We start from the raw sequence: 23,613 nt of genomic DNA on the forward strand, positions 1-23,613 counted from the left end.
CTTGATTTTGTGTGGTTAAAAAGCCACCACATCTCCTTCCTTCCCATGTCATGTCTATGTCATGTTGTGATGTCATCTTTCCCTCCTTGTCCTCTTCTCACTGGTTGGGTGACATCACTCTCTCTAATCCCTTTGATTAACTTCCTAATTGTTTGCCTAATGACCGCTGATCTGCTATACGGTTCGCTTAACTTTCGTTTTCGTTTATCGTTCGAAGGATCATACCCGGGATCTTATTACTTAGGTTCCCTTAACCTTTCTCAATACATTATATTCCTTTTTATGATCCTCTATTATAATCCTTTAATTTAAATCATTTTTCTCGTGCTACCTTATACTCAATTCTTTCCATATCTAGTGGATTTCCGGGAAAAACCAAAGTGTTCGGAATTGGATTCTGGCGATCTTTACATACACTCATATACCATATAGAGTACTAATAAAATCTCAGAATATCCATAACAGAACCCCTACATAGTGTGACATGAAAAGTTTTCTCATTTAGCAAAAACACTATTCATAAAGGTTTCAAAAATTTCCCAAAAATTGGGGTTATTACAGGTTGCGTAAGTTAAACTGATGTACATTGTTCTAGAAGACATCAGTTTTCTTTTGATTTACTTTTATATACTTGCATAAAGTGATATATTTTAATATTTTAGACATCGTTTTCATTCCTTTAATTCGATTTATTTTGTTAGTTTAGACATCATCTTTAGTTTAAGCAGGTGATGTGTTTTTAGTTGTTTCACATCAGTTTTATAACAAGCACCGATGTTTGAGTTCTTTTTTAAAAGAAATAAGCATGTGCATTTGTGCATAAATCCAGACAAAAGGAAAAAAAAATACTAAATCAACATCTAATAAATAACCAGAAATATACTAAATTAACTTCTATATCTACAATCAAAATGCAACCACATTCTCCGACAACCAACATCTAACCATTCCGACGTCCAACAAACAACCAACATCCATATATCTACAACCAAAATCCAATCCACCCATCTATATGCAGAATCTCCTTGCTTCTTTGAATGCAATATCTCGTGTATTAAATCTGTCCACACTTGAAAAGATAGCTGCAAGCCAGATTGTTGTTACTTAGATTAGCTTAATATCACCAATAAAATGCTATATGCATGAAGTTCATTGACTACCATTCATAACAAGTTCTTTTAACGTTACACTGTCTTTAGTAACCAGTACTTTGAAATAGCATTGAATAAATATCTTAAGTTTGTCTGGAAACATACCTCATAGGAAATTTATGCATCGTCCTTGTAGCCAATCTTCTCCAATAGCTCGGATATAGCTGTCAAATCTATTCACAAACAATCTTTACACATTGATGTCAATAACAATGGTTCTGTTGATTGTGCATCACCATTTGAAATACGCATTAATTCATGTGATGGTACCTTATTAATTTGTTGAGAAGAATTTTATATATAACAACAATAAGATACATGAAAGAATTCAGAACAATTTTTGACACTGGACACAATATCAAGTGGGGCAGAAATTTTGACAATTTAAAACTTACTGGTTCATCAGGTTTCCTCTTACTTATTCGCTCCACATCTACATGAAAAATATTAGATAGGGCATGTACTCCAGCATCTTGCCACAGTAAAAATAACATCCATATAAATCCAAACAGATTGACATCAGACAAGATGAGAACTACAAGGCAATGGTGTCGGATAACATTTTCCGACGTGCATTAATTCAACGAAAAATAATTTAGGCTTCCCACGATGTATTCATAATTATAATGTGCTCTAAAGGGAATCTTATAGATCAATTGGAAACTTGAAGAAATCATATCTAAGGTTACAAGTAGGATTTTGGCGAAGCTTAGTGGATCCAACCAACTTGGGGTTATGGATATATACTACAAATCCAAAATTGTGCAATATTGTAGAACATGGGAAGAATTAGTAATATCCATAATCCAACATTATAAAGGAGCTGTAAAAGGTATGCATAGAAGAGTGTGCTTCACATCTTATATACTAACATTTGTATCCCAGAAAGTTTAATTTTTTATTATCGTCCGTATTTTATTAGCCAAGTACACATAAAATATTTAAATAACATTTTTTATTCAACAACATTTCCATGGCTTTACCTTAAAGTTGCCAGGTAAAAATATGCCCAACAAAGTGATATAAAAGGATATTAACAGAAAATATTTATTTGTAGACATTGTCAAAAATATATTTCCAGTACTTCACGGATCAAATAGGTCCTGTGCATCTAAACATTGAAATCAATCTTATAGAGTTTTACCATGTTTCATCCTGAAATCTAAAACAACTTTTACAAGTTATGATTTACAGTTATTAAATTGTATGAGATACTAAATGAAAACTTAAATATTCAACATAACTGAACTTAATATAAACTTAGAATAAGATCCAGCTACAAGATACATTGTCCCCTTTCAGGCATAGTATAGACATGAACGGGTAGTACAAAAAGCACACACACCTTAGCTAGCAATTCTACTTCTAAGTTAGCAATCCGATATTAGAGAGCCAATACAAGACTTTGCATGTAAGATGGACAAAAAAAGTAGCCGATACAATTATACAAAGTCCATTTTATGATTAGCCACTCTTGTAGTCCTGTTAAGATTTAAAATGCTGATCAAGCGGTACTAAAAAAAATTTTAGTCTTCATTTACTTGTATCAATTAGCATCATATATTGGTAACTTACTGTTCAAGTTGAGTAAGTCACGGAGACTGACTGTCCGATAAATTTACGGAATGCTTTCTATGTGAAAAAGAATAAAGTTGTTAGCTAAATCACATAATGAGTGCCAACATCATAATCAGTTTAGAAAGACCAAAATATTACCAGATACTAAACTATAATTCAACTTCTACAATTGAATATACTACTACATAAAATCTCTGAGTTACAACTGTATGATATAGATCAAACAAAGGTCAAAGATATACACTTTTTCAGTTTACACTACTTTAGTATACATAAATTTGAAGTGAAGTCCATGCTACATATTGTTTGTACCGATTTATGCACAAGTCAATATCATTTCAATTAATTTACAAAATATGATATTTTATTATTATCAGAAATCATGTCCTGTGCTTTTCTAAAAACCGGGGGAAATATTAGCTTTATTCTTTTAAATAGTGTTAAAGCAAAAAAAAAATATCATATCCAAATGGCTGCCCTAAACATAAAATAATTAAAAAAATCATAAACTTGGAAACTAATATGATGATACAGTGGAATCTATAGTAAGTGCAAGCTTGAATTAGCATGGTCAGCTATAAATTCTTCAACGATAAAATTAACATATGTTGCAAACAATTTCAAAAAAAATCAACTGATATAGATGTTCATAATAACTCTCGGCAATTACTATCTTAATGACTAATACATTACTAGTAATACATAGATTACATTGGAATTCATAGTTGATAAGTTTTCCTCCTCAATAACAAACGCCGAGCATTGTGATAATGTTAGCAATGCAAAAAGGCAAGATACAGATAGGCTGAGAGATATCAAGTAGATGATCAATGGAAAATACCTGTAGTTTTACAAGGGCAGCTCGAAGTGGGGTGGAATACCCAAGACTCTTGGTAAAAGTATCCTCCTATAATTTACGATTTCAAGTTAGAATTTGGTAGCGTGATAATTTGGAAAGAAACATTAAGCATCAACTGTATTTACAAGATTATAACATTACCTGCAACTCAAAAGCTCGGCTTACAAGATTAAGAGCAAAGTTTACTACATGCTGGAGAGGCAATATTGTGTGTTGTCAAAAACAATACATGTAAGCTTTAAAATATTATATGGAGGGGCACCTATTTCATGACATAAAATGGTCAATTATTATATATCCGGAATATTTATCAAAGGGATTGCATATCTACGCTCAAGCTTGATTAATGCACTTTTCATATATCGAACAGTCATGAAGAAAAACAATATTTTAAAATGAATTTGGAAGAAGGGCAGAGTAGAGGAAGGAACAAGCTGCAGACAAGACATTGAGTTACTAGTTGAGGTAAACTAAATAGTTTAACAAGCCAGCTTAATGCTTGAACTTTTCATGCCCTCATAATTACAGTCATTCAATTAAACTTTACCTGAAAAAGGATGGTCCCAATGAGCACTGGTCGTGTATCAAAACCAAAGCTCTGAAATAGATCTTTAGAATTTATAACAAGAGTATACCCTCCAAACTGTGAGAATGAGAGAATGTGCAATGGCATGTATATGGTGAGAAGATCAGTCATAGAATGCCTCCAAAATTGATACTACAAGCATAATCATTCATTTAAGAATTAACTCTACTGAAACAGAAAACCAAACATAAAAGATATATGCAAACAACAAATCATAACCCTTAGATTGCTAACAGTGTACATTTAATGCAGCAAAAATGTTACTCCAATTTTAAGATATGGAAATATCAATTTAATTACACTGGAGGGAAATGGGAAAACATCTAAACGATGAGAGTAAATATATTATGTAATCCAAAAATTGTTGTTGGTCTTTTAACTGAACAAATGACACCTTCTTGCATTGGGATAACACAACTAAGAATAGTACAAGATATTTTGGATGTGTTTACAAAGGCACAAAAAATATAAATCAATGGCAAAGCACAATAGATTTAATAAATAGTATTTTTACCATACTTGAACAGCAACAAATGTAAACATAGTGTGATTGAGCTTCCAATGACCCAATTCATGGGCAATAACAGCAACAATTACCTCCTCGTCTTTGCACTGCATAGCATCAAGTGTCAAAGAATATTTTGACATTTTTTGACAAACATATTTCTAGAAAAAATTATAATTCCAATGACCCAACTTCAAGATTAACAAATCTCAAGAAACCGGCCTATAAATAAACTCGATTAAAATCAAAATTTAAAATTTAAAAATAAACTCGAAAGAAACATACTTTTCGCACAATAATTAAGTAGTCCAGACTTCTTTCAAGACTCTTCAGCACCAATCGAGCTCGATTTATGAATTAATCGAGTTTAATTTATATAAATAGTTTTGTACAAATAGTGGTTTTCGGTTCGAGAGAGTGGGTGAGAAGAGAGACAATGAGAGATGAGAGAGAAGGGAGAAGAGAGAAGAGAGACGAGACATTGAGAGAGAAGAGAGAAAAGAGAATGAGAGAGAGGAGGGAATAGTTTTGGTTACGAAAAACTGAGAATAAAATAAAATTTTGGTTAAGTGGGGGAATTTTTTGGTGTATTAACGGGAAAGAAAGAAGCCGACCTTTTTATTTTTTTTAAAAACAATTATAGACATCGGTTGGTTAACCTTTAACATTAGTTTTGAAGCCACCGATAAAAAACGATTATAGACATCGGTTGGTTAACCATGTTAACATTGGTTTTGAAGCCACCCATGTTAAAACTTTCTAACCCATGTTAAATGGGTGATGTCGCAGACAGTATTTGTAGTGATCATTGGTGTACATGTTTGTGCAATAAGGTCATATAGAACCATAAATAGATTTCATAATATAATTCAACAAATATGAAAATAAAACATAAATAATATGTGGGCTTCCTATACATAAATTGCCCTTCTTTAAATATATCTTTTATCTTATCATTTATTTGATAATTTATGAGGATAAAAAAGTTAGTATAAATATAATTGAAAATATTTTTTACCTTAAAATATAATCTCTTTTTTTCGGTTGATGCTTCTTGGCTTAGAGTTCATGTAAAAATAAATAAAAGCCACCTTAACATTTCATGTCAACCTACATACATATATACAAGAAAAATGACAAACTTGTTGTGGTGTTTTAATTTTTAAATATATTATGCTAGAAACACATAAGATAAAGAAGAAAGAAAAAAAAAAGAAACAAGAAAATGTAAATTATTACCTTAACTTTGTCAAACAACCTCTTTATGGGAACCTCCAAATCTTGGGCTCTTAGTTCTCCATCAATTCATTTCAAAATATGTTTAACCTTACAACATCAAAACACCATTTCATTAAAAATACAAATAAAACACCATTTCATTAAAAACACAAATAATCCAGTACAAGTCATCTTATTTATAAGGTTTTGGCTTATATTACGGGTTTTCCTATAATTTATATAAAATATCAAATACACCCCTATTTTGCATAGCCCAATTATGTATCATGGGTTTCAATGAGTAGTTTAACTATTTTTTGATATTAGTATGTATTTATTGTTACTTATTTAGAAAAAATATTTTTCTATTTTAACAACAAATATTTTTTAACAAAGTAAATTACATGTATCATTTAAATTAATTGGATCAATATTACAAACCTATATGGAAAGAAGTGTTACCCTAATTTATTTTTTCTTGTAAATAAAATAAGATTGTAAAAATCAAGTGGTAAGTATTGTATAAAAATATTAACTAAATTTTATATTTAATTTTTTCTTAAATTTTATATTTAATTTTAGAAGATGATATATAAATTTTCAACTAGCCTTGGCCTCAACTAAGAATAATATGAGTACTACCACAATAGATTCAAGTAGATTCAGTTATACAAGACCTCTCACAGTGATCCACCAATTAATTGTCATATAAAAATTATTATTTACATAAAAAAAATTAATCAAATACAATTTCGAGAGTTGCAAGATATGATACATAAGATATGATACATGATTTTTGACAAACAAGTTATATAGATTAGAAAAATTATATAGTTTCAAAAAATATTTACTCTTTGTTTGTGCTTTCTTTATTTTAACATAAGGATTAAATTAAATACTAATAAAATGATTCTTGAATATCTTTTAATTCTTAGTCAAAAACTATATTCGACTTTAAAATGTCAAAATGAGAATAAAATGTGGGTACTACATGTACCATATTCCAATCCACTGGATGGTTGGCCGCAAGAAATCTAGATTCATTGCATCATAAATGGATATTTTGGAATACATTAGTTGTTTGAGTTGATCATTATACTTTAATATAATTATCATGAATACATTTAATATTTTCAATTATAATGGAAATTTATTATTGAAAATCTTCGTTATATTTAAAAGAATAATACTAGAGGCACAAAAAAAATTACAAAAAATTGTTACAGAAGGAAGCATGAGTGATATGAAAATCTGAAATAATTTAATTAGTGCTATTATTGTGAATCTTAAAGTCCATTTATATTTAGCCAATAATTAACATCTTACAAATGACATTTGTAACTATTTCTCGAACTAATTTTATACCCTTTACATTTTCCTATTTAAAAACTTGCTTTTAACCAAAAATTTTCAATACACCTATTTCCTAACCAATTTTAACTTGGGTCTTTTCTGAACGTGGATGAAAGCCATTTCCTGTAACCAAATGAGCAAAGTCTCCCCCCTTTTTATTTTTTTGCTAGCCATTTCAAATAGATACTTCTTTTTATTTAAATAAACGAACATTTATCACACCCAAAATTTACGGTAAACTTGGTGCATTTCAATATTTTATAAAACAAAAATAATGCATTCACCATATGTATAATAATTGACTATGCCAAAAAAATAGAATGGAAATAAAGTAAATCATCACGAGAAACATAAGATGATAACATCTTTACAGGATAAGATAATAAAAACTTTATAGTAATGGGTGTTAATAGATGGATAAAGTGAACCAAACAAAGAATAGATCCACGGGAAAGACCAAACTATAACCAAGGCTAGCAAAAAGTGAAATAATACCCATTCATAAATATTCCAAAAGGTTTTAATATCACAGAGAAAATTATGTTGAGTAAAATATTTGTTTGATATCTAGGCTAAAAATTCAGTTCCTCCTATCCACACATTTTAATATCCAAATAAATTATATTGATATACTACTTTAATGCATGCATATAACTCATAATTCATTACACTTAACACATAAATTTTATAACTCCCATTATATATGTATTAATGCTTTTATATTTTGTACAAATTAAGGCAAAAATACAACAATATTACATCAACTTTACTTATATTCTGAGTTTCCGATCTCATGAAAATCGCCAACTACTATTTTAACTTCATTCCACCGGACTCTTCCTCCTCGTCCTCTAGGATTTGTTTATCAAACAAGCCTACATATGCGGCAAGTGTCTGGTGAAATGAAGTTAAATCTAGCGGGGGAGCTCGGTAGGATAGGAAACTGAGAATATTAGTTAAGATGATTGTGACAATCCGGGTCAAATCCCAAGCCTTTTTAAAAAATCGGGTCAAGTCCTCATTACAAGTCTGAAATAAACCGAAGCATACTGTGCAGCCAACTTGGGTTACGACAAGTCCACCAAAGGCCCTAAAAGATCATGATTTGATGGTACACATACTAGTAGTACTTTGCTTCATAAACTGAACAAAAGCCCCAAATCTCGTTGATGTGGGACTGGGGTATTACAAACTCCCTCACCTAAACTCCTGACTTTCTCGTCAGGCCAGAACTAACAGCCCATAGGTTCGGATCGTTGCCTCTCTAGCCATTGTGGGACAATATCGGCTTGCTTCGTGTCCCCACCTCTGGACCTCTTGCCATTATGGGATAATACCACCAGTCTTCGTGTCCCCACCTCCGATAACTTGACGCATCAAGCTTTCGAGAGTCTGCTCTGATACCATTTGTGACAACACGTGTCAAATCCTGAGCCTTTTTTGAAAACCATGTCAAGTCCTGATTACGAGTCTGAAATAAGCCGAAGCATACTGTCCCAAGTGCATCCAACTTGGGTTATGACAAGCCCACCATAGGCCCCCAAAAGATCATGATTTGTTGGTGCACATATTAGTAGTACTTTGCTTTATAAACTGAACAGAAGTCACAAATCTCCTCGTTGTGAGACTGGAGTATTACAATTAGTGACAATGTCGGTCAAATGAAAAGTAAATTTTAATTATCGAGTTGTATTTGTCATAGAAGAAATGTATTATTCATATGGTTACTAGTATGACCCCAAATGTGAGACCCACATATGGGGCACCCATTTTTTTGGAATGTAATTCTTTCTGAAACATAAATTTAATGTTGTTGTACGGATATGACGATGTTGCCAAAGCCTTCTATGCCAACATTTTCTTGCATGTTGCTATAGCTAAGAAGTATATGTTGCCTTTGAGACCAAAGGCGACAACCAAAAAAATATGCAGGAAATATTATCGTAGCTACTTTTGGCCCTACGGTAATTTTTTTGACTTGTGGCTGCACTATTCGTGTGTTGCAGAAAGCCATCTATAGCGTAGGGATATGCTGTCAGCACGCCTGATGACACCTGATATGCAATGCATATATTAAATAACAGCAAGTAGATAACAAGTAGATATGATGTCATATGCAATGCAGATGACACTCGATATGCAATGCTGTAGCCTGAAAAAACACAAGTTCGCAAAATCTAGATGGCCTAGAAACGACATAAAATCTAGATAGCCTGGAAACGACACAAAATCATAACAGGAAAATATTATTTGATAATAAATTTCCACAATTGATCGAGTACCTGGAGATCACTTATATGCCACTTAACAGATTTTCTAAAATATCATGTATTCATAGTTACAAGATTCTCTACATGTTTCATATTATTTTTTAATTGAAGATTTTGTCAATAATATTTATTTTTAAAACATATTTAAATCTTGGAATGATAATTTTTAATTTAAAAAGTAAATTCATAAGTAAATAATTTGAAAATAAAGTATGAGATTCTCTCCATTGTTTCTAATATTTTTTACGAATTTCTTAAATTGTATTCATTATGATTGCTAATAAGAGTTCATTACAAGTGAAGTCTAATGAAATCTCCTTGAAAAACGGACTTTGACTTTATCTCCAACAACTTTTGGGCGGAGGCTCGCAGCTTGCTGATAGACTCTGCGCTGCATCTAACTGTTAGCTTGCTGACATACTCTGCTTCCATACTGTTAGCTTACTTAGAAGCTCTGTTTTCATACAATTAATATTAATGACATAGTGTTAGTGATATACATAAAGTAAATCCTTCAAAACGAGTTGGAAACATGCACAAGAAGCTTTCTATAATATGTATCACTTCTAACTTAATAGCTTGCTGATATAGTCAAATTAGCCTTCTTAACTTGCCGTATGTTATTATCAAAATTAGTACTGTAACAATCTCATTTTTTTATTATCACATTTGAACTTGATATTGAGGTAATTGTTCCCCCTCAATTAAGCATCTTGCAAGATAAAGTCAATAACAATACAAATCGCAGGCTAAAATATATTCAGTTATAAGCTATCATCTTGCTATAATGTGTCATCATCAAAACCAATAGGCTTTAATTGTCCACCTTTTTTATGAATACACGCAAAGATCCAAGAGCTAAATACTCCCCCTAAATTTATGTTTCCCTTGCAAAATGATTAGCATTCTACACAACCAGTTAATCATAATCTTATGAAATTATCTAAGCATTAAATACGCAATTGTGACACCATATAAGCATTAAGGTTCGAAAAGTTGAAAGTAATAAGCATAATTAAAAATGATAAAAACCTCCCCCTAGAAAAACAACTTTAATCCTGAATTTTATCCCCCTTATTAATAAAAAAGGTATTTATATGATATCATATTAATAAAATTTAGATAAACATGTATAATCATGAACATAAAACATATTGCATAACATATTTATATAAAAATCATATAAATAAATATAATTGAATAGCAAAATTATAGATTAACAATGTATAACAGTAAGTTGATAATAAATGATTTAAACTTGTCATCTTGTTGTTTGCATATCATGCATGCTTAATTCTCTTTTTAGCATGTTGAAATGCTCTGCAGACAGAAGTTTTGTAAAAATATCAACAATTTGACCATTGGTAGCAACAAAGAGCAACTTGACATTCCCTTTCGCAACATTATCTCTCAAGAAATAATGCCTAACATCAATATACTTGGTCCTTGAGTGATTTACTGGATTTTCAGAATTATTGATAGAACTTGTGTTGTAACAATAAATAAGAGTTTGACCACAAGAATTTCCAAAATCTTTAAGTTGTTGTCTCATCCAAAGCATTTATGAGTAACAACTCCCAGCTACTAAATATTCTTCTTAAACCGTAGATAATGCAACAGACTTTTGCTTCTTGCTTAACCATGAAACCAAACTTTTTCCTAAGTAAGCACAAACACCACTTGTACTCTTTCAGTTAGTTTGACAATCTACATAATCTGCATTACGATACCCAACAATATCAAATACATTTGTGATAGGATATAATAAGCCAAGAGTAATAGTTCCACTCAAATATTTGAATATTCTCTTAACAACATTAAAATGAGAATCTTTAGGTTTAGCTTGGAACCTTACACATATAAAAACTCTACATAATCAGGTCTAGAGGCGGTAACATATAATAAAATTCCAATCATACCTCTATAAGTCTGAATATCAACATCTTTACCTTTTCCATCGGTTGTCAGCTTGTTGATAGCACTCCTAGCTGTTGCTTTTCACTTGATATTATCATAACCAAATCGTTTAAGTAAGTTCCTGATATTAGGGGAGAGTGCGGGATGGATTAGGGCGGATTTTGGATAAAATCGAAACTGCTAACCCTCGGTTTTAAAATTTAAAATTGAATCCATAACCGAAACCACCGGTTCGGTTTCGTTTATAAAAACCTCGTTTGGTTTTTATCAGATAGGGCAATAAAATTAATAAAATAAATACAAGTAGTAAAACTTTAAAGCATTCAAAGTACAAATACACAGTATATTTGTTCCGAAATACGAATACAAATTCATAATAAATTACAACAATCTAAATTAATTCCTGAATATTGAAAATTTTATAAATTTTAAAATAATTTTTTAAAGGAGCAAGCCAGCAGTAGAAACCATGACTAGCAACCCAAAAGCAGCAAGTAATTGATGATCAATAAATGTAGTACTGCTTCTCCTATAATACTATGAATAATATAAAACCATTGAGAAAACATATAGTCAAATATGAAATGAAATTGGTATAACTTAACTAAAATGCTATGAAAAGATACATGAAGTCTTAATTTAATTTAATCAACTAATCCTTGAAAAATGTCACATAATTGTATAAATGTCGCCTAATTGGTACAACTTACATATGCATGGAACATGGGAATTATAATAAGGCATGGCACCTGGACAAAAAAGTGCGGAAAAAATATGGAACAATTTACTACAAACATTTCTGGTATAAATTTCACCAGAATAATGAAATTTCTTGACAATAGAGTAACTTTTGCGCTCCAGATTTTATCAATGGATACCGTGTCTTTTTCAAGGACTCTTTTTGGACGGGACTGGCTTAAGAACGCTTCTAAAGAATTGTATAATCATTGCAGAGTACAGTAGAACACTTCAAAGTTCAGGAATGTTTATAAGGTGGTTTGAGGTTTTATGGCTTCCAATTTGAGAAAAGTTTAGAATTCTTCTGCACGTCTTCCAATCATCATTACTCCAATGAGCCGTTAGGCACTTATAATTAATATTTTGTAGCGAAAGAAACTCTTTGAAAAGCCCAACTCGTTTTCAAGTTTACTAAATCTTCTCCATATATTTTAAGACAATCCCTAGCAACAGTCCATCTACTTGGAATCTTAAATCTTGGTCCCGCTTCATGATTTACCATTTATATCAAAAGAAGACGTTTGATAGTTTAGTTGAATTATTATTATTATTATTATTATTATTATTATTATTGTTATTATTATTATTATTATTGTTATTATTATTATTATTATTATGTACATTTGGTGAATATAGAAATTTAATGTGAAAGTATTCATTCACTTGTATTCCCAAAGCTTGATGTCAAATCAGATGTTTACAGGATATTATGATTTTTTCTTTAATGATTAACTATCCTATGCAATTGTGTTTGTAATGTGAATGACATCCCCCAATTAAAATAGACAACTTTGTAACTGAATTATATATTGCATAAACATGGGTTTTCAAGGTTCCAGTTTTGTAATTTAACATATTTTCCTAAATATTTTTCATGGACAACAATCTCTAAAATGAGTTACCTGGACAACAATGATCCTTTAGAATCCAGACCTTAAAGTTAAATCTCATTTAAGCATTTAGTATAATGTTGAGCTGCCATTATCAGATATATAAAAAAGAGTACTGTGAATACAATTTCAGAGTGATAGTGATAGAGATCAGTAGAATCAGAGAATTTTAAAATTAACATAAACACACCTAAAGATTAAAAGGTGATGTAGTGAAATTTTTTACCTCATCTAGTCATCGATGTCCAAGTAGTTAAATAAGTTTGAAATAACTTTCACCTCTTATGTAATAATTTAAACACATAAACTCAATTAGCAAATATAGATAAGATATATTCAATAAATATATAGAAAATTAGAGAGTTTATAGTAGAAAATAATTCAATATATAGTAGATTTGACAGTTTGCAGAAAACAGCGGAGGTGAAAATATCATACTGGACAATTTTCATAAATTAGCAGACTGAATTTAGCAGCAAAAACTGGGCAGGGAATAACAGAAAATAGATTATTAACACCAATTTACATTTGGTAGAAATAAAGTCGAGCACAACATATAAATAAGAAGAGAAAAACAGTAGCACATTAAAATTAGCCGATTCACAATTTTCAAGTTTCTCATGCTGCAAATACTCCTTTGGTTCTGCTCTAAGGTCAGTGACATTCTTAGAATTTCTTAGCCAATCTTGGCTACAAACTAACGCTTCAGCCGTCTTTGGTGAAGAGGAACTTCGATAGGCATCGATAGTTTTTCCACCGGTGCTAAAAGCGGCTTCCGAGGCAACGGAAGAAACCGACATACCCAACGTGTGCTTATCTATTTATAAAAGTATCGGGAATCTCGTAGAATTCACCTTCCTTCATGCTAATATGTCAAATCCCTCATCTTTTCTTTTCCTTTGCATCAAACAAGTACATATCAAGTTTTGATTTTCGTATCCCTCCTTCATCCGAATCTTCCATATACTTTTCAAATTCATCTTGCCACGAGAAATTTGGTTGATTTTTTTTATGTTTAGAAGAAGAATTTGCATGACCCTTCGAGTTCATGTAATAGTCAAAAGGTTCTTGAAAAGACTTCAATACTTTTTCATGCATTAGAAAATTTTTAGTGGATCATTTCCCATAAATTTTGGCAAACCAAAAATCTATATAACTCATTTTATATCTCGGATCTAACAAAACTGCCACATACAACAAGAAATCTGTATTATTCATATTATCCCAATAACTTTCGTACTTATCCTTCCTCCTTTTAGCCATATCTCTCATCAATATATCTTCACTTGAACATAATCTTATAATGGCCTCTAGAACCTTTACAAGCTCAATAAAAAATATATTGGAAGTTGGAGCCCTGTACTTTTAAGGTAACATCATACAAGATTTCTATGAATTTGATGAAACAATTGACATTACCAAAATTTTCATAGAGGGGAGCGCCTTCTACATTTTTCTTCTTCTTATTTTGAAAATTTTCACTGATAACCTCAAGATCATCCCCATTAAAGAAATCTTCATAGTCGTTATCTTCAACAACTGTTAGGTTCATAATCAACTGTAGAGGGGGGTGAATACAGTTTATGCAAATAATTCGACAAAGCTTAAACAGAATCAACAATTTTATATTAACAGATAAAAACTTATTACAAACATACTCTCTCAAAAGGTTAAACAAATATCCTTGAGAGATTCTAGGTTATGCGAATGATATAACAATGTTTACAATACTTATAGCATGAAACTAATATATGCTTTATATAGAGCACGGCTACAGAATCAAATAAGGAATCTTATTATATTATAATAAGAAAACCTATCCATGTATGATTGCTTCTGAGATAAAGTCCTTCACCGCCTTAAATTCCTGCTTTCCATTTCCTTCTCGAATATCTACTGAAGTGATAAATCCTGATGACATCATCTACTGATCAATAATTACTGATATAAGTGCTGATGACGTCACTCTTCAGTAAATGCTGATATAAGTTCTGGTAAGAACTTCTGATAGTTTCTTTCCAGATATCATTAATTATATCTAACAATCTCCCCAACTTGTGCATTATAAAAATATGTACAAGTTCCAATTGATGAGGTCAAAAGTATCTAAATACAATAATCAAGTAAACACATTTATTCTTACTTCAGTTAATATCAGACTTTACACTTCATTTTGAACTTTAACACAGTCTGGAAAATCTTCAAGAAACTTCCTCACCAATTTTTCTTCCATTACATTCAAATACCATTGTATCCTTTGTTTATGTTCTTTCAGTTCATCTACTGATTCATCATTCTGATAGATGGCAGCCCTGAGATTATGTAACTTTGAATTTCCTAGAGATAGATCATCCAGCTCCAGAAATCCAACTTTCTTTCCATCAGGATTAAAGGTAAAACTTTAGTCCCTAGACTCATTTCTAACTTGGCTCTTCCAATAGGCATATCAACAGCATATTCAGTTTGATCAATGTACTTTGGAATGTAGTTAGATTTGTAAGGCATTCATCTCATCTTTAACTGTATCAGGTTCTTTATGAATGCAGACCATCTGGCAGTTACAGAATTAGGTACCTTGAGAATTGTAGCAATAAGTTCCAATTCCCGCCATGGTTTGTCTCTTAACTGTTCTTGATTCAACCTTAAGTTTTTCCAAGACTCCAGAAAATAAATCATTTTCTCTTCAACACGATCAATAACAATTTAGACTAATATGATCTTCTATAAGTCTTTGAGCATCACACTGTCTCCATTTTTTGTCAAATTAGAATACTTTCTTAAAGTCTATCCTACAAATGGATCAACACTTAATCTTCCAAGACCACTTGTGATTCCAGGTTTTTTAGAGTGAGAACTTCCACTATAAATCTTCTTTAATGTTTCAGAAAAATCTCTTCTAGGTGTTGGTTTCTTACTTCCCCGTAGTAGCTTCTTCTTTTTTCCAAAAGTAAGTTTTGGCTTATTAGAGACTATGTCTTTAGAATCAGGATTTGATAAATTAGCTTGAATTGGATTTGAGAAATCAACAACATAAGTAGAATCAGAGGTTGTGATTGGTTGAATAATAGCTTCTTCTTTATTAACTTGAGCAATGTCAGAGGTGAATTTCAATTTTTCAGCCCAGTCAGCTTCATAAATTTTCCTTCTTTGCTGAGCTTGACTGACTTCTTCTTCTTCAGCAATTTCATCTATATCAAAATATTGAGCAACTGTATAGATTGGACCTATCAGTATTTGTAATTTAGTTGCCTTATATACTGATTTCTTCTTTGCAACAACTTTGGCTTTAGGCTTTGAAAGCTTTGACTTCACTTTATGTTTCCTGTTAGCAGTTAAGATAGCCTGAGATCTGAGAGATCTTTCACCCTCTGTCTGACTTACCTCACTTATGACTACACATTTGGTTGGTATGTTAGAAGGATCATCTTCATAAAGATCTTGAGAAATAACAGCAGTATTAGTATTTGTTGTCTTCATAGATTTCCTGAAGTCTTCCTTCATTTGCCTTAGTTGTTCTAGATCAACTCTAGGATTTTGTCTTTCAAAGATTCTTCTACTCACCTCAGAGTCAAATTCTTGAATCTTTGGATCCTTGTAGAATAGAGTTGTCTTTCTACCTTTTACTTTCAAAGTTTGAAGATACTGACTTGCTTCTGTACCAGCTTCTATCTCCAAAATACCCTAGTCTTCATCGGCAATTGTGACATGTAACATTTGTTGAGTTGTTGTATTCATAGTCAGTTCTCTAACTCTTCTTTTACTTCTCTTACTATCTCCAACTTGGCTAGATTGGGATCTAGTGATTGCTTTTGATGGACCACTAATTCCAACTAGTTCTTCACCTCTTCTCCTTTCATTATCCTTCTATCCCCATTATTACCTCCATCAGGATTTTCATCATCAGTATTTGTCAATGTCAATTGCTTGCATTTAGATTGAATAATTATATCCCCCTTTTTGGCATCATCACTAAGAAGTAGAGAAAGAATCAGATCCATTAAATTTTGTACCTCTGTAAGTTGATCAGACATTTGAACTTGCTTAGCTTTTAATCTAGCTTCATTAGCTTCAATTGTAGTCAGTCTGGCAATAATTGGTGCAATTTAATTCTAAATTTCCTAATGAGTAGTCATCCTTGAAGAAATCAGTGATTCTTTGATCTGATTGATTTGAGAAGTAGTTTCTTTTTGAGCTGTATATAAGGATTTGACAACCAGAGTAGATGTTTTCAGATGAGTCAGCATATCAGGATTTTGAATTCTCTGTTCATCTGTTTGCAGATGTTCAGCAGCATTTGTTCTAGAAATAGGATATGCATCATCTTTCCATTTAGCATTCCAGATAGCATCAAAATAATCATGCTTCTTCTTGACATCTAACTTTTTCAGTTTCTATTGCCTTACATGAGTAGGTATATCTTCAGGTAAAAAAAGATCATCCTCAGGATCTATAAGAACATTAGCAATATTAGGTTTTTCACAATCATCAGATTCTCCCTTTGCAACTGGATTTTGAACTATCTGCTAAACTTCCTCACCAGGTTCAGCATGTAAGATAAAATCAGAAATTGGTACAGTATGTGATCCAACAGCTTCAGAAGCTTTAAAATCAGTAGTTAACGTCACATCTTCAAGAATTTTAGATAAATGAACTGGATTACGTCATGTGGTGAAATAGTATAGTGAATAAACTGTTTATCAGCAAAAATAAGGATTTTTTCATGTGGTGGAATAGTAGATTGAATGGACTTCAAGAAATTATTAGTACTTAGACCTTCCAGGAGATTAGTAGCACTTGGTACATCATAGTTTATCAAAGTGTCAACAGACTGTTGGTCAGCAGTTGTATCGTGTGTACTTTGTGCACCTGCAAAATATAACAATTAACACTTAATATTTATATTCTTTTAAAGTACTCTCATTATTCCTCACACCACACAGCTCATGACTTTTAAAAGTCAGAGTTTCCTCACAAGGATTACTAAATCATATCTCTCATCTACCCCACCTTTTGCCAGGAAAGATCCTGCCTCTCTTTAATTCTCTTTTTCTCTAAATCTTTTCACACAACTCATTGAAAAAGCTCAGATAATGTGTCCTACAGAAATAAGAGGTGGTTAAAGAAGGGTGATATGTGGTCATACAACTAGAGGTAGTCCTTGAATAAGGTCTAGTAATAATCATACCAACAGGATTTATAACATCCATAATAAATGCTAAAAATACCACATTAATATTTACAATAAATGTTTATAAAGAAAAAAATAGTATTTATACCTTGTGAATCTGAAGATTTAGCTTTTTTGCAGATATTCAGTGGTGGTACTGATAAAACATCAGTAGACATTAGAGATGGATAAACACTACTAGAAAAAAGACCTTAGACATCGGTTATATAAATAATGTATGATGTTTTCGCGACTGATGTTAAAGATATTTTCTCATAGACATCGGTTAAAAACTGATGTCTAAGTAATATTACACATCGTTTCTGGAAAATTTCTGATGTCTAATTCGCATTCTTGTTATTTAATTGTGTAGTGTCAAGTTCAGAAATGTAATATTAGGACGATTAGGCCTATTTAAAACTATAACACATAAATAATATTTATAAATTAACATCGTTTAAAAATAAAAAACCCGATGTCTCATACCTATTAGACATCGGTCATTTATAAAGAACCGATGTTAATTTGAACAATAGACATCGATTGTATTCTAAGTACTCGATGTCAATGTTGAAAATAGACATCGATCATTTTCTAAATAACCGATGTTAATATGATAAATAGACATCGGGTGTTTATTTTTGAATCAAGGTTATTGCCCTGTTTTCATGTACTAATATCCCTTTATTAATATCGAATATTTTATTTTTACTGATGTCTTTATGATTTTAAGATATTGCTTTCATATGTGTAAACTAATGTATATTTGTGGTTTTTAACATCGGTTCTAAAACAACCTAAAAATTAAAACACAAATTGAATCAAATCATATTTTATGTATTTCTAGTAGTGTCATCTCATAACTGTAAAAAAAATTCATTTCCATAACCTCACAGCCAATTAGTACAGACTGCAACTTTTTGGGGTACCCTGCTTAAACTAGGGAAAAGAAAAAAAATTATAAATTAAAATATATAGTTCAAAGATGTAGAATTCTACAACTCATCCTTGATGTCTGTCATCCTCCTTGGAACTATCAGCTCCTAGGAAACATTCTGGCAGTTCTTGTCTTCATAATCCATTAGGTATTGCATAAGGTATACTGATCAAGTGAAGTTAGTTTTCTGTTCCACTTTGTGCTGCAAAAAGTAATAAATTTGACAATTAGACACAACCTAGAGTGAAGCTGCATTGTGGATTCATACAAACTACAATACAAATACCTCTCAAATATAAGGAGTTTGGCCAGGCGGTTTCTGTTTGCCGCATCCTCAATTAATCCAAGTTTTATTGATTTGTCAAACTCATTCCAAAATATCATATATTGGCCCTTTTTCTCATAAACCACCTACTACTGACTACATAGTTAGCAATGTACTAGCTAATGCAAATTTCATAAGAATAGACCAAAAGTTAGTGGGACAGGTTGTTATCTTTGATTTTATAGAGGGAGGTTGAAGCTTTAGTATTATAGACCGAGTCAAAGAGCCATGGCCATGGGATGCTTAGGAGACAGTGCACTGATAAAAGTTAAGTGTTAAAAGAAGATTAAAGACAAGTTGTTTAAACATCATACACATCTGAAAGATAGGGGCACACAAAAAACGGTCACCCAGGACATTTACTAGCTCTGTTGAACATGATTTGCTTTAATCACTACTATTGTTATTATCTATATTATTGGACAATATCTATTTTATAATGGCTCGTCACTTTAATAGTAAATTAATTTTTTATAGCATATATTAATACACTTAATGAGCTTGTATCGACTCTACGTTAAGCTTGAACTAGCAAGTAAACAAGGAAGAATACCAAAGTTTTTACCACCTAATTTACCTAACCAATTAAGTAAAATAATTAAACATGTGGACAAGATCAATAAGACAAAAAAGAAAATACAATACAAGTACCTGATACTCCATAAATTTTTCAGCATGGTTTCTTTCTTCTTCACTCGAATCCTTGAAAAATCTACACAGAAAACACCTGTTCAAGATAGTACCAAATAATTGAATCTAACCATACGCAGAAACTGCAAAAAATTAAAATATATGAAAGCTTACTTGGCCAAACTAAACTCTTTGTACTTCTATAAACATAGGCGCTCATGAATTTTAGATGAGTAAATATATATAAATTAACTGCTTTCAACAGATTATTCAGCTAATTACTTGATCAATTCATTTTTCTAGTGCATTTTGTTGTACAAACATTCTATCAGTAGGACTACAACTGTAGTCGACACAGTCCTCCGCTAAACTCAACACGTTGTAGGCCTTTGACTAATAATAGAAGATAATTTATTGCTGACAACACCAATATAGCCCACCTTCTGGGCAAGAACAAACTCCACATAAACCATAATTGGTCCGTATCAGACCTGATGTTGGTCCTAGTATCGGTGTCGGTGCTGGTGATTCGATAAATGTTGAATGTATCAGTGCCCTTCTAGGATACGATCTGCTATTTATCCCTCTTGCTTGAAAACCTGTGAAGCATATCAATTGTTGTCATATTAGTGAAATATATACTACATGAGCAGGAGTAGTTAAAGATTGATGAAAACACAGAGCGAAGGAAAAAAAATGTAAAATGTAAAGATTTCATGACTTTCTTGGTAGCTAAAGTGTAACTTGCCACAACTCTTTATGTATATTAACTATTGACAGTGGTTTGAACTAATTATCAGAGAAATGCAGAGCTATATATAGTGCACCAGAACATTTACATGTGGCTGAGTTGAAGATGGGGAGTCTGCATTAAAGTTGAAATGGGGGGTTGACATGGCAATACAAGTAAAGTGGGTCAAAGCGAGACACTTTAATTAAGATGCATGCAGCTCTAAAAAATGAGACATCGACGTATCTGAGAAAACAACCAGCATTAGCAGAGCTAGCCTCTGAAGCAGGAGGACATCTTTGTATGTTGTTATACCCGATTGTCAAGCAACTTTGGAAATCATTTTTGCTTATAGTTTCAAATTTCAATACATTGCGCTGCATACCCCAGCAGAGGATTCAAATGTAACCAGTATGCTTTGTGTAAAGAAGTTGCGAGCTTCATACCTTAGAGAGAGATGGAAAAAAACAGTCAGTACTAATAAAAAATGAAACTTGTTTTATATTTCACTGAATTAAGTCACTATACTTGGATGAAAAACACACAGCCCCAAAGATATTAATCACCCGAAATTTATAGAAGCATGATTGTGTTCATACAAGATATCTAACTTATCTCGGTTGTTTTAACCATATAATGATCTTCATAAGCAGACTTCATCTACAAACAAAGCGTGCAATCCAATCAAATACATACATACATGATATATTTATTAAAACAAACAACTTTATACTCCATACACCATAAATCATAAATGTTCATCTATAAATAAAGCTTGCAAGCCAATAATGAATACACACACAAAAACATGAAATACGCAAATTAAGCAAAAACAAAAACACACACCTATCTATACATATCTTTGGATGAAGATCAAAAAATAACAAAAACATAACTCGGCCTCATTAATTGATAAATACATTTACTACTTAATTAATAATGCACGATTGAAGCACAAAACTGAGTAAACATTACACAAAAACAGTCATAAACATATATAATATATAATCAGTGCTAATGAGCAGTTTTCTAGAGAGAAAACAGCTAGCTAATTTACTAAATCAAAACAGACACACACATATATTACACATACAAATACACGCAGAGATTCCCAAATCAGCACAAGGAAACTGAAGCATACCAAGGCTTCCGTATTACCTTGTAGTGAATTTATTTTTCCGGATTCCAAAGAAGCTGAATACGAGAAAACAAAATAGTTAGTCAAGGTTCTAGAAAAATGAGCGGGCTGCCAATCAACAATAGCTCGACTCAAATTTTACAAGAAGTAAAATGATATATAACAGAAACCATATATATAACAGAAATCAAATCAACAATAAACTAAAAAGTCGGTCGAGAGATTAGGGTTCCTCGTAACTGGAATTTGATTAATTGAAAGTGTTCTTGAATTTGGGGTATAATTGGAACCCTAATTTAGTTACAATATGAGATAATTATAGTTTAATTACGGATATGGAGAGAGAGAAGAGAGAGATGGAAGAGAATGAGAGACAGAGAGAGACAGACGGGAGACAGATGTATGAGCAAGAGAGAAAGAGAGGAGAGGAGTGTGAAAGGGGAACATAATTTAGTCGTGAGAGAGAGCAGAGAGAGTAAGAGTGAGAGAGAGACCGGAAAAAGAATTATGGGGGAAACTGGTTTTTTTTTGGTTAAGGGGGGAATATTTTGGGAATAAAGGGGTAAAAGTTTCCGCGTGTTTTTTTAAAATTTTTTAAGTTAATCATCGACAACGGTTGTAAAATACAACTGATGTCAATAAAATAAAGACATGAGTTATATAAAAAATCGATGTCTAAATAACATTTCTCATTTTTGAAAAATAACTATAGACAACGGTTATTTTCTCGATCGATGTCTAATTTAAGCAGTAACATCGGTTTTAAAATAATCGATGTCTAAAAGAACTTTAACATCGGTCATCTGAGCAACCGATGTTTAAGGACCGATGTTTATTGATAGAATTCTAGTAGTGAAATTATGCCTTCAGCGTCTATAATTAGAGTAACTGCAACTGGAGTAAAGCCTTCATTTCAACTTTGATGCAATGGTTCTTGTGTAGCTGAAGAGTCAGGAGTTGCTGGATGACTTTGACAACAAGGTTCTTGTGTACTCTTCTCTATAATCCCAGTAATAGAAACCTGAGCAGGATCTTCATCATTATATTGTTGAATGGACTTTTCAATTAGAGGCTCTTGTTCTTCAAAATCTGCTACACAACTTTGAGGTGCAGATGCTTATGGGATTGGATCAGGAAAGAGACCTTTCTCTTGCAGTCTCTTTACACTAGCTTCAACTTGCTCATGAGAAACTTTTCTTGCTCTCTTGCGATATTGCTTTATCATAAAATCAGACAGTTCTACATGTGGCGCCCTCCAAACCCGGGTCAGAAGTTTGGGTCCACACACACACCTTATTGATAACCTTCTTATAACAATAATAAAGATAATAATATGCAGTGACCCTACTGACCAACTACCATGGACCGCAACAGGTTAAAGTATGTACACAAGCCACACACACACACTTATATTACAAACGCCCAAATCCCAACTATTCAAACTTACAACTGAATATTAAACATCATTACAAACTTTACAAACTTAAACTATCTCAAAAGATGTCAGCTAGCTTAACTCGATCAACCTGGACCCCTAGCTCTCGCATTGGATTGGGGATCCTCTCTACCAACAGGTTCCTTCTTAATTGGAAAAATAAAACATAAACAAAATCGCATAAAT

The 23,613-nt window shown here is 31.9% G+C and overlaps 2 protein-coding genes across 33 annotated transcripts; both read right to left on the minus strand.

The window, feature by feature from the left end:
* Positions 1-831: 831 nt before the first annotated feature.
* On the minus strand, positions 832-5,187 carry LOC141664019 (CAAX prenyl protease 1 homolog). 11 transcript variants are annotated; one of them, XM_074469882.1, is made up of 8 exons: positions 4,965-5,187; positions 4,694-4,786; positions 4,136-4,306; positions 3,730-3,780; positions 3,571-3,636; positions 1,547-1,584; positions 1,257-1,369; positions 832-1,082 (listed from the first exon to the last, which is right to left on the minus strand). In XM_074469882.1, exons 2-6 carry the CDS (start codon positions 4,715-4,717, stop codon positions 1,570-1,572), a joined length of 327 nt encoding a protein of 108 aa, XP_074325983.1. In that variant the 5' UTR covers positions 4,718-4,786; positions 4,965-5,187; the 3' UTR covers positions 832-1,082; positions 1,257-1,369; positions 1,547-1,569. The 11 variants fall into 11 exon arrangements, 5 of the variants coding, with proteins under 5 accessions (XP_074325983.1, XP_074325982.1, XP_074325980.1 ...); XM_074469881.1 differs by having other exon boundaries at positions 1,257-1,584; XM_074469879.1 differs by having other exon boundaries at positions 1,547-3,636.
* A 13,845-nt stretch (positions 5,188-19,032) lies between these two features.
* On the minus strand, positions 19,033-22,504 carry LOC141667358 (uncharacterized). Of its 22 annotated transcripts, none has more exons than XM_074473804.1 (7): positions 22,233-22,504; positions 22,013-22,048; positions 21,454-21,514; positions 21,114-21,300; positions 20,565-20,723; positions 20,146-20,221; positions 19,037-19,371 (listed from the first exon to the last, which is right to left on the minus strand). In XM_074473804.1, the coding sequence occupies exons 4-7, from the start codon at positions 21,235-21,237 to the stop codon at positions 19,314-19,316; spliced, it is 417 nt and encodes a 138-aa protein (XP_074329905.1). In that variant the 5' UTR covers positions 21,238-21,300; positions 21,454-21,514; positions 22,013-22,048; positions 22,233-22,504; the 3' UTR covers positions 19,037-19,313. The 22 variants fall into 22 exon arrangements, 8 of the variants coding, with proteins under 8 accessions (XP_074329905.1, XP_074329906.1, XP_074329904.1 ...); XM_074473805.1 differs by having other exon boundaries at positions 21,996-22,048; XR_012552602.1 differs by lacking the exon at positions 21,454-21,514 and adding an exon at positions 19,456-19,580 and having other exon boundaries at positions 19,033-19,371; positions 20,616-20,723; positions 22,013-22,504.
* Between the last annotated feature and the right edge of the window lie 1,109 nt (positions 22,505-23,613).

Source organism: Apium graveolens, chromosome 6, assembly GCF_009905375.1.
Source record: "Apium graveolens cultivar Ventura chromosome 6, ASM990537v1, whole genome shotgun sequence".
NCBI lineage: Eukaryota > Viridiplantae > Streptophyta > Magnoliopsida > Apiales > Apiaceae > Apium > Apium graveolens.

Excerpts from the sequence above, each read along its gene's own strand:
- LOC141667358 (XM_074473803.1), bottom strand. The coding sequence starts at position 21,237 with ATGCAGCGCAATGTATTGAAATTTGAAACTATAAGCAAAAATGATTTC. Across the intron at positions 20,724-21,113 it reads GGCTAGCTCTGCTAATGCTG|GTTTTCAAGCAAGAGGGATA; the intron begins GTTGTTTTCTCA and ends TATGCTTCACAG. Across the intron at positions 19,372-20,145 it reads AAAAATTTATGGAGTATCAG|CACAAAGTGGAACAGAAAAC; the intron begins GTACTTGTATTG and ends TACTTTTTGCAG.
- LOC141664019 (XM_074469879.1), bottom strand. The coding sequence starts at position 4,717 with ATGTTTACATTTGTTGCTGTTCAA. Across the intron at positions 4,307-4,693 it reads TTACATTTGTTGCTGTTCAA|TATCAATTTTGGAGGCATTC; the intron begins GTATGGTAAAAA and ends TTATGCTTGTAG. Across the intron at positions 3,637-3,729 it reads GCCGAGCTTTTGAGTTGCAG|GAGGATACTTTTACCAAGAG; the intron begins GTAATGTTATAA and ends CGTAAATTATAG.